Here is a 14,696-nt window from a genome sequence, read left to right on the forward strand (position 1 = left end):
AGGTTTTTGGTTTTTTTTTTGTCCAAGAGGCATTTTATTTTGGTAAAGAGTATTTAGTTCTTGCTTCTTCTTTTTAAAAAACAAATATTTGGATTTAAATGACCTGAAACCTCACTTTGGTGCAAATATTTATTCCTTGACCAATTTCATTTGGACATCAAAAATCTCTTCTAGTGGCCCCAGAGTATTTTTCACCTTTCATTTTGTTCTCTTTGTTCAGTAAAAAAAGTTTTGAAAAATATTTGGCAGTCAGTGACTCAGTGGGATGCTCCGGAGTCGCCTGTCAGGGAGGCATCGCAGCAAATCAAGCACTAAATTGCGTGTGGAAGTCGGGCCCAGTGTCACATGCCGGTTCACCGTCTAATCAAAGCGGGGCTGTCGCTGGAGGTGAATGGAAACAAGCCGCCTCCTGACAAGTGTTTCCGTACAGTCACTCAGGGGGTGTGATGCCATCAAAACGCGGAGTCAATAATCCTGTCCGCCTTAAAAAAAAAAAAAAAAAAAACACCTCCTCCATCGTCCTCGTCCAATGGCTGCGGTGCTTCATCCTCTGCGCAGCCCCGGTGGATAAAACCTGAGTCAGTGCTGGCTGCGCACACACGACGCAACACATCAGCGGTCCAGTCTCCTCCAACGCAGCACGGACGCACACCACAAGATCATTTGGATAATATCAGAATATTTGCTGGGGAATCTTTTATATTATTATTTTTTCGAGCTCCAGAAGGTAAGCCCTCTTCTAAAGTGAAAATCTTTTTATCTCATCTGTTACGTCTGAATGAGAATGTGAGACATCCTGACAACTCAGGGACGAAATTAAACAGAAACACTGTGCAAAATGCCGCGAGACAGAGCTCAGGGTTTAATGTTGTTGTGGCGAAGGGCAAAAAATAAGGTGTATTCTAAGAGATGTAATTGAAGTTTAAAGATGTACACACAAAAAAATAAAAATAAATTAAAAACAAACACACACACACACAAAAGACCCCGCAAATTTCCTTTTGTTTTGTTTATTTAAATGACTTAATCCAGAGTAACTGCTGCACGAAAGCAAATGAATAATTTTTTATTAATTTTCTAAAGTGCATCGATTTAAAAAAAAAAAAATCCTTCCTCCTAAAATAAAATAGCACCCTGGGCCTGTTATAACAGTCTATAGCGCGTAATTTATTAACCGAAACTGTCTTAAGTTTATGTTAAATTTGCAATTGTGTGCAAAATGGCGAGGTCTTCAATTTCTGCTTTAAATCACGTTTTCCATTTAACGCTTATAAACGTTGTTAATACACCCGATCAACAACAGCAGACAACTTGTGAAACTGATAATTACAGTTTTATTCACGACACATTTACCTCTAAACGTACAAGTTAGCCCACTCCGTGTACCTGTTGTTACCGGCTCCTTATCTGGCCTGAAAAATCCGATCGAATAAAATCAGATAAAAAACAATTTAATTTTACAGGACATTCATTTCATATACGGTTAAATTTTAAGAAGCGCCCCTGTGCTTTTAAAATGTTTCTCACCAGCTACAGCTGCTTTTAATTTCCATTATTATTAATGACCTAGAACTCCCATTTATTCTATCAGATTGCTGCAATTTTTGCAAGTTTCAAATTGTGACTCACATGTTTCTAATTGCAAACAAAAGTGGTAAATGGACTAGTTCTTATATAGCGCTTTTCTACTCTAGCTGAGCTGCTTTAAACAACATGTAAATGTAAATAAGCAAGTAAAAGTAAGTTAACGCTTACTTACCTCCTCAAAAGTAGATATTTGTCATTGTTTTGTGCAACAACATTAAAACAGTGGTTTTCAGGAAATATAAATGTAGTAAGTGCAGGTAAATTGAGCATGGGAATGCGCTATAGGTATAGTTTCTAATACCTGGGATGTAAAAGTTTTTACAAGGAAATTTGAGTCTGAATCAGGCTGTAGCCTGTCAAAGTGTCCTGCGGTAACATGGGAGACATTGGCTTTAATGACTTTAAATCCCGTTCGGCCTTTTTCCTCATTTCATAGAAATTATCAAATGTTTTTGCTCTTTTTCATGTGAATTTCACGGAGCTGAAAGTCCTTCAGTGTGCAGCAGCTGAACAGATGGAGCCTGTAAACAAGGCATATACATATGGCCAACAACAACTGCCAGCCACCACATTTGCAACAGATCTAAGAGCTAATATCCCCTCATCATTATACAGACCTGCATCTCCTTAAACTGATGGCCCATTCTTTTTTTCCCCCCTCATCTTTCTAGTCCATCATTCGGTTGTTCTTTTTCCTTTTAGCCTTTAATTGCCCAATTACTTCAACAAATCCAAGATGAAGCCCTGTCATTTAAGTTCACTCGATGTCTCGTAGAGACTGCTGTCATGATATTGAACTCGGCTTCCATTCAGCAGTAACTGCATTAAAAAAAAAAAACACTAGCTACAGTAAGTCTGGAATAAAGTTCGTTAAAACACAAATCAAATACGCAATCTTCAGATGAATATTTTCTTAGTCTTCTGCAGCCTGCTGCGTTATCGCATATAAAAAATACAGACAGGTACAGGTGACTTAATTACGTGCGATAAAGACGCAAACAGGCAGCAGCTGAGCATTTGTTCAGTATGAGTTCAAAGGCATCGCGTATGACCAGCAGCCAGTTTCACAAACACCTTGATGTCCCGCAGCTTGTGATCGGCGGTGCACGCGGGAGCACACCCATGCCAGACAAGGCAGGGCGCGGAGTATAGACACACTTTAACCGGGTCAGCGTGGAGGAGGAGGAGGAGGTGGAGGAGGAGAGCGTCACGTTCAGCTGGTGGAGCAACGAGCACAAACTCAGGGATATGACCAGTAACACCGGAAGAGGTAAATACACAACGAGAGCTGGCCTTCTCCTCTGAGACTTCTTCATCTGCTGCTGTCCAGTTTGCAAATGTACATGTGTAGCTCCTCTATGGGCATCCGTGGAGTGGAGGATGCAGGAGATAAAACGCAGCTGTAGCTGTACTGTAAAATGCTTTAATCACAGAAGCGTTTTTTTTTAATCTATCTATCTATCTATCTATCTATCTATCTATCTATCTATCTATCTATCTATCTATCTATCTATCTATCTATGCTTTCCTGTGCGCGCGCGGTGTCAGTGCACCGTGCGCGCTCCCGCGGGTTCATCACCCCCCGCCTCGGGGCCGCTCCGCTTTAATATCCTGCAGGTTGATGAAGCTTGGCAGGGAGATTTTTTTCCACACTCGGCTGGCAGCGTTAATAGAGGCTGCCCTCCCTCCATCCCTCGGCCTCGTCCGGCTGCTGTTTGATGTGGAAATGAAAGCTGGGGCAAAAAGGCTGAGAGAAATGAGTGACTCAATGGGTTAAATTAAAAGCAATGGTGTTCTTGCAGAGTCACCACCGTGCAGTCTTTAGAGAAGACATGGAGGCTACTGGTACGAAGCGGGGAGCGCTTTTGTGCGTTTAAATGCACGCAGAAAATTAGCTTCATGGTGCATTTAAAAAAGATTCAAACTCGAATATCTAAATCACAAGATACTGTAGAACACCAATTGGAAAAAAAAGGCAAGAAAATAAATATAAAGAATATTTTTAAAATGTCCCAGAGAACAGGTATTAAACTTTAATAATTCATATGGAAACATACATAAAAAATAATGAATACAAAGCAGATAATCCCCTTTTATTTTTATTTTTACTTTTGAAATGTTTATAACACATGAGAGGAGCAACGTGCGAACTATTTTCTCTGTTAAGTGACATTTTCCTCTAGAGTCTCTGAAATGTAAAATAACATTAGTCACTGCCACTGAAGCCAACTGAGCCTCAAATTAGTGGCATATAAATGAGAACTGTGAGAAAAAAGCCTGGAGGTGTTATTTCTAAGGAGGCGATTAGACCGTGGAATCATCAAATAACCATTATTTTTTAAAGAATGTGCGTTTCTGTTTGTTGGTAATGTTACGTAGGAAAACCCCAGTGTGATTTCGCATCCAGCACTTTCTGAAAATGTTTTTATTAATATCAGTTTTTTTTTTAATTGTTGTTCGTATGACCCCACAAAAATCAGAAAAGACAGACACTAAGTAGATTTAAAAGGTCACAATAATCTGTTACTCACATCTGTTTTCGTTATTTTCTCTCCTCACCTCGGTGGTCTTTTCCTGTTTCCTTTAAATGTAAAACTTTGCTTCTTCAGTGCTGCTGTTTCCAAACATAAACCTCCAGCCTGTTAAAGAAAAATTTCTTGTTTTTTGTCAAGGATGCTGGTGGAAATTAGCTACATTTCTTCTGTGTGCTTTAGATAAATAAAACCCCCAATTCTGCAAAAAATATGACAAACATTTAGTCATTTCTTGCAGTATCGAGCATGCATTTGATCCAGACAGAGACTTTGGATTTTGGATGAATGCCCACAGACAGTGTGTCTGTTTCCAAAAGAAATGTGTGTGTGTGTGTGTGTGTGTGTGTGTGTGTGTGTGTGTGTGTGTGTGTGTGTGTGTGTGTGTGTGTGCGTGCGTGCGTGCGCAGACAGGTGTACGTGAATGGTCTCGTGTTCCATGACATTTATAAGTGTTCATCCCCCCTCCTCCCCCAGGTCATGGGGGTCTTAACCAACTAGGTGGAATGTTTGTTAATGGCCGCCCACTTCCGGAGGTGATCCGGCAACGCATTGTGGACATGGCCCATCAGGGGGTTCGGCCTTGTGACATCTCACGGCAGCTTCGAGTGAGCCACGGCTGTGTCAGCAAGATCCTGGGACGGTGAGTTCAACAGCTGCCACCTTGCTCAACTTCCCGTTGCTTTTAATGAGAGTCTTGGTATTTGGTGTTTACTTGCCAATAACTAAACTTTCCAATTACAAAAATAAAAATCATCTTTCCCTTCAGCTACTATGAGACAGGCAGCATCAAGCCTGGTGTGATCGGTGGCTCCAAGCCCAAAGTGGCCACCCCTAAGGTTGTGGAGAAGATCGCTGAGTACAAGAGGCAGAATCCCACTATGTTTGCCTGGGAAATCAGAGACCGACTGTTGGCGGAGGGAGTGTGTGACAGTGACACGGTGCCCAGCGTGAGCTCCATTAACAGGTGACAAACTGAATTATGAATGAAATCATGTAAGCTGGGGTTCAGGTGGCTAAGCAGCATGTAGCTGTCTGGCTTCCTGGGCATCAGGGAGAACGTGAATGACTGAGCCTGAATGTGCTGCCTTTCTTTTCCCTTTTTGGTATGATATTATTGTGGGAATGCTCAGATTTTTTTTTTTTTTTTTTTTTTTTACAGTGAAGGCATTGCTAAATTTAAACTCACTGTGTTTGTTCCAGAATAATTCGAACGAAGGTCCAGCAGCCATTCAACCTCCCTCTGGATGGAAAAGGCCTGAGTCCGGGACAAACCTTGAGTAAGTCTGCACCGTTTCTGGGCACATGTACAATAGAGGCTCATATCGGCCTCATATCAGCATTATCAAGAGATGCTGAAAAGGATTAGGATTAAGCTCGCGACCTCATGGCATCAGCAGCAAAGAGGTGTACCGTATTGTTTCTGGTCCCTGTCTCAAATCTGTCTTTGCTGTCCTCTCTCTCATTGTCAGTCCCCAGTTCTGCGGTCACCCCTCCAGAATCTCCACAATCAGACTCTCTGGGCTCAACCTACTCCATCAGCGGCTTGCTGGGTATTCCTCAACCCAATGGCGAGGGGAAAAGGACCCACGATGACAGTAAGAAATAGATCAATTAAACAAAACACTGTAACCTGAAGCTGGTTCATAAGAAAGATAGGGTTATCACCCCCCTATACTCACAAAAACTGAGAAAACAAAGGCAAATATGACTGAAAATCATGTTTTTAGGTATTCTGACTGTCTCTCTGTAGGCATTGACTCCAAAACATCACATCACTGAAAGATGAAAACAGCTATTAATCTGAACTTGTTTCCTTTAAGAATACTTTTTTCTTTTGCAAGGGAAAACAGGCCAAAAGTTGTCCGTTAAAGGGAAATTAAGTTTTACTTCATGAAATTTTGCAAGGCCCTGTGCACAACAGAGCAAGCTTAACACCAGTCACCTTGACATGAAGGCTTTTGTCCTGTTCTTCAGCATTTAGAGTGAATAATTTTAGGTTACAGACAGTTTTTTTTAAGGTTTTCCCTTCAGTAGCATAAAACTTGCTCTGATTCAACTGTATACATTTTTATATTTCAGAGACGCAGGCAATCAAGTTGTTGATAGAACTGTAATCATTTGTAAACAGTGATTTATGGCCTGCTTTAGCTTTGTAAACTACTGATGTGTTACATAAGAATATTAATATTTGGTAGCAATATAGAGACTTAAGTGAACTGAGCCTGGGCTTGAGTTCTGAGGGACACAAAGAACTGCAAACCAGTTAATTAAGATCAGACCCGCTTGAGAACTGTGCCAGAGAGACAACACCAGCATTTGGGTCTGTCCAGGACAGATTTTGAGGCCGAACTCCTCTCAGAGGACATTTAAAGGCCTTGAAACAACAGTTTGACATGTAGATTTCCTCCTCTTCCATCCTCCTTGGGGCCTCTCTCAGGTGATCAGGAGAGCTGTCGACACAGTGTGGACTCTCAGGGCAGCGGGGGTATCCCAAGGAAGCAGATGAGAGTGGACCACTTCCCTGGAGCCTCACAACATCTGGACTGTGGCTTTGATCGTCATCCCTATCCTCCGGACTCATTCAGCTCAGCAGCAGGCAGCAAGGGAGAGCAGGTGCCAACTATTTGGACTGTAAATCTTCCTTTAGTTTTTACATATGTGCTCTGCATCCCATTAAAGCAGCCTTTAATCTGTACTTATCATCCTCAGACGTTGTACCCACTGTCCCTGATCAACAGTAGCCTAGATGAAGCCAAGACCAGCCTCTCATCATCCAGCTCTGCCATAGGGCGAAACCTGTCAGCACACCAGAGCTACACCATGGTGGCTGGTAAGACTCTTGCTAGATTATGCCCTTTGACCTCCCACAGGGCCCAGGACCCTCTGCATGCTTGGATCTATGTTTCACAACAGTGCACCACTCACTGCTCATTCTTTGTTCAGTTTTGGCATCTCTCACAATTCTTTTGGTCCTAAGTTTTTCAGTTCCACCCATGTTCACCATTTGATTTTGTTTTGTTTTTTTTATTTCCTTACCCACGTGCTGCACACTGGCTCTCACCACCTCAGAGCCTGTACAGACCCTACCACTTTGTCTAAAACAGGAAATGTCCCCAGAAGTGACCAGCACGAGCCCCTCCCCAAACATGGCAGCCTCTAACCTGGCATTTGTGGAGCTGCAGGCGCTGCAGAAACCCATTTCTGTCAGCAGCAACAACTGCAGCGGCAGCAGCTCCAACCATTTCCCCAACGCCTTCAACTCATTCTCCCATCATGCACCAGTGTATGGGCAATTCAGCAGTCAGTCTGTCATCTCAGGTAATGCAGCCATCCATCTCATTCATGATTGCATAAGATGAAAACAGACGCATTCCTGTTTGTTTTTTGTTAATTTATTTATTGGTCTGTAAATACCAAAGAAAATCAGGAGGAGCAGCAAATGTTCACATCCAAGAAGCTAAAAATCACAAAATTGTTTGAGCAATTTTGGCTTTAAAAAGGTTTAAATGATAAACAGACTAATTATTCCGGCTTCATTTCAGTCTCTGCATCTTACAACTCTGGCCTACATAAAGAAGCAATTTGAACATCCACCTTGGTGTTAAAGATGTATGGGGGATTTTTTTGTGTTTGTGTGCTTTCAGGGCGCGACATGGTGAGCTCCACCCTCCCTGGCTACCCACCTCACATCCCGTCCCCTGCTCAGACAGGATACTCTTCCTCTGCCATCACGGGCATGGTAGCAGGTAAGGGACTGACTTTAAGGATTAAAATGAAAATGCAAATACAGGTGGAAAGAAAGAGAGAGGAGGAAGGGAAGGAAGGAAGTAAAGAGAAAGAGCGGGTGGGATGGCGGCTTGTAGATTAACAGGGAGACGGGCTGAGTTAATGAGTACCCTTGCCAGGGTGGTTGGTGAGCTGTGCGTGTACGCAGGGTTGAGCCAGTGCACTTGAGCCCAGTGGGGGGTGGGGGGTGTTCCACCCTGCTGCCCACACCCCTCACCCAGACACCTCTGACCACACATCGCCATGGGAACCAGGGGGCCCAGAAGGGAGATGCAGTGGTGGTGGGCGGAGGGGGCGTAAAGCTGGGAAGAGTAGGAGGTTTTTGCAGGGTGCGTGTGTGTGTGTGTGCGTGCATCTGTGTGTGTGCATGACAAGATGCCTGCATGTGACCAGAGAGAGCGAGAGAGTGAAAGTGTGTGTGTGCATGTATGTGTGTGATCTGCCTTTTTTTTTTTTATTTGAAGTCTGCCCTCCGAAGCGCGAAATGAGAGGGTCTGATTTATTATTTTTTCTGGTGGGCTCGCTGTGAGGAAGCGTTGATACACAATTACTGAGTAAGGGGGTGGGGGGTGGGGGGGTGGGGATGGGGGTGTGGGGGTGTGGGACAGGAGGAGGAGGTGGGGAGCTCAGTGATTCATTCCAGCCAACATAATTACCAATTAGATATTGGAATGTTAAAAAAAAGGAGAAGAAGAAAAGCAAAAAAAAAGAAAGAAGAAGAAGTGTCAGACAGGCTGAAGCAGGAAGTGCAGGACAGGAGAGAGGAGCAGCAGGAGGAGAAGGAGAAGGAGGGGGCATTTCAGAGGGCAGAGGCTGCATGATGGAAGGAGCCTACTGCTGGAGAAAGAGGGCGTGAAGGCTAGCTGTGTGCATGCACCACTGGGCCGAGGGATTTTACCCTCAGCCATCCACCTGCACCACAGATTAATGGTTTACAGGCTGCACTAACTGTTGGTGAATTATGAGCTAAGGCTGAACAGATGCTGGCACTCAGACAAACAACCTACCCAGCTCTTAGCAATGCCCCAGCTTTGCATTTTAATAACAATGTCTTCTTATATATTGTATCTCAGAGTATCGGACTGTTCGCTCAACTTTTTTTTTTTTTTTTTTTTCTGCAGCAGGTGCAGACTACTCGGGTCAGTCCTACAGCCATTCACCCTACACCTCCTACGGTGAAGCCTGGAGGTTCACCAACTCCAGTTTACTGGGTGAGTAACTGAACACACACTGAGTGGTTTCACTCAGTGCCTCACCTTTGAATATTTATTAATAAGGCGGGTAATATGACCTCCTCAAGTCATATGCTTTTCAGCGCTTAAAAGAATTCACAAATGTTTTATGAGAATTTTCCCTCTGACCTTATGGTTTAATAGAATTTAATAGACAGCCTACCAGGAAGTGGAGTGCAGGCCACCTTAGGCACATGACATATAATGTAGTTTATGACCCCTGCAGGCACTATTTCTTTACTGTTAGCAGTGAACACCAAATTGCTTTAATTTTTTCTTTAACATATTTATTTATGGTTGTTTAAATTTTTCCTGTACTAAAGGCACATTTGGGCCGCAGATAAAACAATACAACATGAGGCAAGTGGTAAAACAATACCAAAAAAAAAAGATGCAGAGAATGCACTTTATTTCTATTTAAATTGACATTTACAAAAACTAAAGCGCAAAGAGGCTTCATAAAAGAGAAACATTCAAAAACTTCAACAGTTCCTTTTCTCAGCAAATAAAATTATACTGAAATGTACTGTAAAGATGTACAATAGCTTGCAGTTAATATACTTTTGACCTCAAAGACATCAGCATATACAGTATTTAACTGTTTTCACATTGTCCTGCAGAATTTCCTGTATTTTTACAGCATTTTTGTAGAGCGCAGGTTTGCATCTTGCTGGAGAAACCCGCTTTATTTTTTTTTCATCTTATCACCAAATATAAATGCTTTATTATTTGAAATAGAGGTTCTTCCTAGGTGTGATTGCTGATTTTCTGCACAGTGCCATTGTTCAAAAACCCCTGCATCACTCATGCTTTTACACGAGGTCTTGAAGGAGGTTCAGACTCAAAACACTCACAGTCTAAGCTGTTCAAACCGTCTGCTGTCAAACCTTAACGCAAGTCTGATCCAAGACCACCACCAGCATTATCCAGCTTTGACACCCTCCATCTGTGTCTCCCCCCACAGGTTCCCCCTATTACTACAGCTCGGCCTCCCGCACGGGCCCGCCATCTGCAGCCGCCTACGACCACCTCTAGTCCTGGCAGCCTCAGATTTCCACGCCAGGATGAGAACTGGACAACTTAACATCAGCTGATCTGAACGTGGACCAAGGCATGGAGCTCTAAACTGGATGGGAACTTGAGACTCTGCTGATGACCTAGCAACACTTTCTTTTTTTCTCTCATCCTCTCATGGTCAACAACACCTGATTCTATTTATTTGTCATCACAGATAACATTTCCCGGGGTGGCTGTGACTCATGCACGTTTACACACTATTAACCGCGACCTCCTCCAGGGCTTATTTCCAGAGACTCAACCGGTGCATATTTTCAGTATGAATCTATTCAGCGTTGTTTCGGCCAAAGACTTTTTTTTCCTGGTACATCTGCAACTTGACTCCACTGATCCAGTGAATATGGATATGCAACTTCTTTATACTGAACTATGCCTGCTTTGTTTACAATCTTTATTTTTGTTTGTTTTTAAGAAAAATTGAATCCTGTCCTATCATCACAAATCAACTTCTATTCTTGATCTACTTGTATGCTTGCCTGCAAATTAAGTTTGTGATTTTTTTTTTTTTTGAAGTGTAAATTCAGATTTTCTTTTGGGGAAAATCACTATTACAACAAAATGCCCACATACGCCCCTCAAATTACATATCTGTCCAGCAATATGTATATAATGTAAATGAGGAATTACTTTATGCGGAAAGTGCAGTTTCACTGAGGGGGGTGATGCTGATTTGATTACAAAAACGAACAAGGCTTGAAATACTTTTGTTTTCGCTTCAGATAAATTTAGTTTGTTGTCATGCTGATGTTCTGATGTTTGGTAAAAACTGTGACTATTTTTTCTTATACTGTTATTAATATTATTGCAAATGTAAATAATGAATTTCTAAAGAATTATTTTAATTAAAGCATGACAAATTTAGTGCTGTTTATTTTTTTTCTTGTGCCTCTAATTCCCCCGAAGTTATATATATTAGGGATATTTTAAAGTGATATTACACTATTATTACTGGTGCTGTTATTGTTGTCATCACGGCCAGACTGGCACGATTGTGGTACGCTGCAAAAACCTGAAATGTCGCTTTTTAAAATTTATTTATTTTTGCAACTCAGCATTTTTAAAAGGACACGATCAACGATCCTGAAAAACACGCGCATCTGTTTAATTTCTTTTTTTATTTTCTGCATCATGTGCTTTTATTTGCAATTATTTCGACCCTCATTGCGGCCTCATTATAGCGGCGCCGTAACGAGGCCACGGTTCGGCGGAGCCGCGGCCCACCTGGTGCCACCACCACCACCACCACCACGCGGGACACCGCGCGATTGATGGAGAGAGCCGGGGACGCGCGCTTCCACCGCGCTCACGCCGACCTTTTTCTTTTTTTTTTTCTAATTTATTATTATTATTAACTGATATGTTGATGTATGAAAATCAATGTGATTAATATTATAGTTCGGAAATCTAAATATACCTTTTTGTTAATTTTTCCAAATAAATATCGAAGCATTTATTTGGAACCTGCACTTGAACTTGGTTGCGCTTCTGTGCTGGATCTTCTCAGCTGTTCTTTAGTCTCATTAGACCACCGGGATCGTTGCGGTCGTTTTCAGTTCACGAACTTCTGCTCAGTTCATGGCCTAATTCATCTTTAAAGAACCCCTCAAGCCTAATTATGGAACTCCTCAATCAGACTGTATGAAGGTTTTCTTGGAGCCTTTAAGACAATTACCTGAAGTCCTCAGTCAGAGTGATATCTGCTGATGAGGATCAGCCCTGACATCTTTCTGTTTACAGTATGCACTCCTCTTTCTTTTTCTGTCCCTCTTCAAGTCTCCCATCTCCTCACATTTCACCATTTTCCTGACTCACCTCTTTACACCCCTTCTTATTCTCTCTCCTCCAGCCACACCACTGTACACACACGCACGCGCACGCACACTGCTCTGTAAACTTTAAACAATAGCAACACTTTAGCCCATTGTTGTCCAAGTGGCCTGGCCCACTCCAGGCAGCCCATCAACTGCCAGGACACTCATTGGTTCCAGGTCCTTGCTCAGGCATGCAGAAACATGATACACATCCATATACATTTGTACATGGAGAGGAGCTTTCACGCCCGTGTGTCCTACAGGAATGAAGAAAATCTTTTAAGCGAAACCCTTTGTCAGGTTCTTCTGCCAGCTGACGACCAGCCAGAGAAATAACAGCAGCAAGCGTTAAACATTAACAGTCCTGCTGCCAAAAGAGTGAAAAAACAAAACAAAAACCAACAACAACACACAAGCCACAGCAGAATAACTCCTCTCTGTCTCTCACTGGACCTATTAGTGAGGAGGTTTCGGGCCACAGTGCTTCTGGTAATGAGCCCGGCAGCACAATACGGGCACCGGGCCGGAACAGCTGAGAGCAGACAAAGCTGGCAGGATGGGGCGACAGGGACTTACTACATTTAAAACAGAAGCCATGCTAACACTGTGCCTGTGTGTGTGTGTGTGTGTGTGTGTGTGTGTGTGTGTGTGTGTGTGTGTGTGTGTGTGTGTGTGTGTGTGTGTGTGTGTGTGTGCGAGATGGACAGACAGAGCAAGGGTGCCTTTGTGTTTGTGTGATATAACAGTGTGTGTGTGGCAGAGAAGGCATGTGTCCCATTACCATTATTGGGACAAACTGAAAGGCAGAACTGGGGGGGGGGCTGCAGAAATAGCTGCCAAAAAGGCAACAGAGGAGTGTGTGGCAAACAGTGGGATGACGGGTCGGGGTTGTCTTGCGCCAGTCATCTGGAAAGTTCTCCACTTATCTCTGGGCCTGAGATACTGGCCCACCAGTTCAGCCTGGCAAACAAGTATTATGCAGGCTGACAGAATTTGTCCATCCAAAGGAGCTGCAGAACACGCTGTTGTTCTTAGCTGTGAATGGTGGCTCTGCTGTGTGGGCCCTGCCGGGTTCAGGCTCTTTGTGACCCTCGATCAGAGCCAGATTGTGTAAGTGAACCCATCACCTTATCCTTAATTACTTTGAATGCATCACAGCTGATTATTCTGAGCTTACAGAGATACAAACTTTAGTTTTTCCTTTATAACACAGCTAAGGAGTGTGTGTGCTTCAGCAGAAGTGCTCCTCAAATTGTGAGACATCATCTGAACCCCCCCCCCCTCCTCAACACCTTCCCAAAATTGGAATCTAGAGGGTCCATGTCCCAACATTTCAAATTTCAAATTTTCAAGTGGCAGCTTTAAGCTTAATAAGGTAAGGTAAAAACATTCTGCAGCATCACAGAATCTGAAAAATTCAGAAATCTGTATCATGTCTGCAAGTGCCTCAGCTGGCTACAGTAGCTTGCTGACATCCGTTTTTTGCAGGTAACTAGATGCTGGGTGCTAAAAAAAAAAGAAAATCCTTTGAGATTAAAATTTTCAGCCAGCTAGTGTTAGCTCTCAATTGCATATTGTGTAGCTACTGTGTTTCCCCTCCAGTGTGTTTCAGATTATTGAGGCTAATGGATGAACTGAGATTTGATGTGATCATGGCTTTTGCTCCAAGTCACCCTATGGGGAGCACAAAAATTTGCTTCAGACACACCAAAACATTTAGTCATTTTTCCATCTTCTGATACATCTCATGCCACATCATTCCATGTAAAAATCAGTCAAACATTATGAAAGTCTGTAACAATTTTCATAATATAAAGGTAAATTTTGCATGGCTTATTTAAATTTAAAGCTAGTGTAGCAAAATAAATAAAAAATCAGCTGATTCTGAGGGAATAAGGTGGGAAGCACTCATTGATTTTCCATGTAATGACCCCCTCTTCTAATCTAATTAATTAAAACACTCTGAAGATATTTCTTTCAAACCCACAAATGGCAACGTCATGATGGCATTAGCTGCAAGGTTGAAGGGATACCAAAGTCAGAGGGATTCATTTGGAATTTGGGAAGCTTTTGATAATCCTTAAGAAATAGGGGGGCGGGGAATCCAGCATAGACCTCACACAGGACTGGAGAGATGCATCCGGCACTTCATTTGATCCATCTACTGTTCCCTAAAGCCTCAGAAATGGTCAGTGGAAGGGTGGCTGTCGGGAAGCCATTCGTAAAGAGAGGAAACAAGGAGAAAAGGCTGAGGTATGCCACATTATACAAGAACTGAACTGAAAATCAGTGGCAACGGGTCTGTTGGAGGGATGAATCCATCAGATTTTGATCCACTATGCAATACCATCTAGAAATCATCTGATTGGCAACAGTTCCATTGTTCAGCATGACAATGGTCCCAAACACAGTGCAGTAAAAGCATACCTGGAAAACTATCAGTCATTGGCCTCCCACAGAGCCTGGACCTCAACATTATTGAAGCAGTGTGGGATCATCTTGACAGAGAATGGAACAAAAGGAGCCAGCATCCAAGGAGCCTGGAGAATTATTCCTGAATATGTTTTTGCCTTTTCTGTGTTTCCATGTATGTTTACACACTTTTCAATAAATAGCTGCACCCATTTCCCATTTTCCTCAAAAAAATCTAAAGTAATTAGGGGGTGGCT

General features: G+C 42.7%; 1 protein-coding gene across 3 annotated transcripts; it reads left to right on the plus strand.

Moving 5' to 3' along the window:
• Positions 1 to 594: 594 nt before the first annotated feature.
• On the plus strand, positions 595 to 10,982 carry pax8 (paired box 8). Of its 3 annotated transcripts, none has more exons than XM_030742553.1 (12): positions 595 to 727; positions 2,677 to 2,857; positions 4,596 to 4,761; positions 4,888 to 5,085; positions 5,322 to 5,398; positions 5,591 to 5,716; positions 6,559 to 6,734; positions 6,831 to 6,951; positions 7,191 to 7,439; positions 7,766 to 7,867; positions 9,029 to 9,118; positions 10,104 to 10,982. In XM_030742553.1, exons 2-12 carry the CDS (start codon positions 2,836 to 2,838, stop codon positions 10,172 to 10,174), a joined length of 1,398 nt encoding a protein of 465 aa, XP_030598413.1. In that variant the 5' UTR covers positions 595 to 727; positions 2,677 to 2,835; the 3' UTR covers positions 10,175 to 10,982. The 3 variants fall into 3 exon arrangements, with proteins under 3 accessions (XP_030598413.1, XP_030598414.1, XP_030598415.1); XM_030742554.1 differs by having other exon boundaries at positions 4,620 to 4,761; XM_030742555.1 differs by lacking the exon at positions 7,191 to 7,439.
• Positions 10,983 to 14,696: the final 3,714 nt, after the last annotated feature.

Source organism: Archocentrus centrarchus, chromosome 12 (assembly GCF_007364275.1).
Source record: "Archocentrus centrarchus isolate MPI-CPG fArcCen1 chromosome 12, fArcCen1, whole genome shotgun sequence".
In the NCBI taxonomy this organism is placed as follows: Eukaryota; Metazoa; Chordata; class Actinopteri; order Cichliformes; family Cichlidae; genus Archocentrus; species Archocentrus centrarchus.

Coding starts and splice junctions, on each gene's coding strand:
- pax8 (XM_030742553.1), top strand. CDS start 2,836: ATGACCAGTAACACCGGAAGAG. Junction 5,399..5,590: donor GAGTCCGGGACAAACCTTGA/GTAAGTCTGCAC, acceptor TCTCATTGTCAG/TCCCCAGTTCTGCGGTCACC. Junction 7,440..7,765: donor CAGTCAGTCTGTCATCTCAG/GTAATGCAGCCA, acceptor GTGTGCTTTCAG/GGCGCGACATGGTGAGCTCC.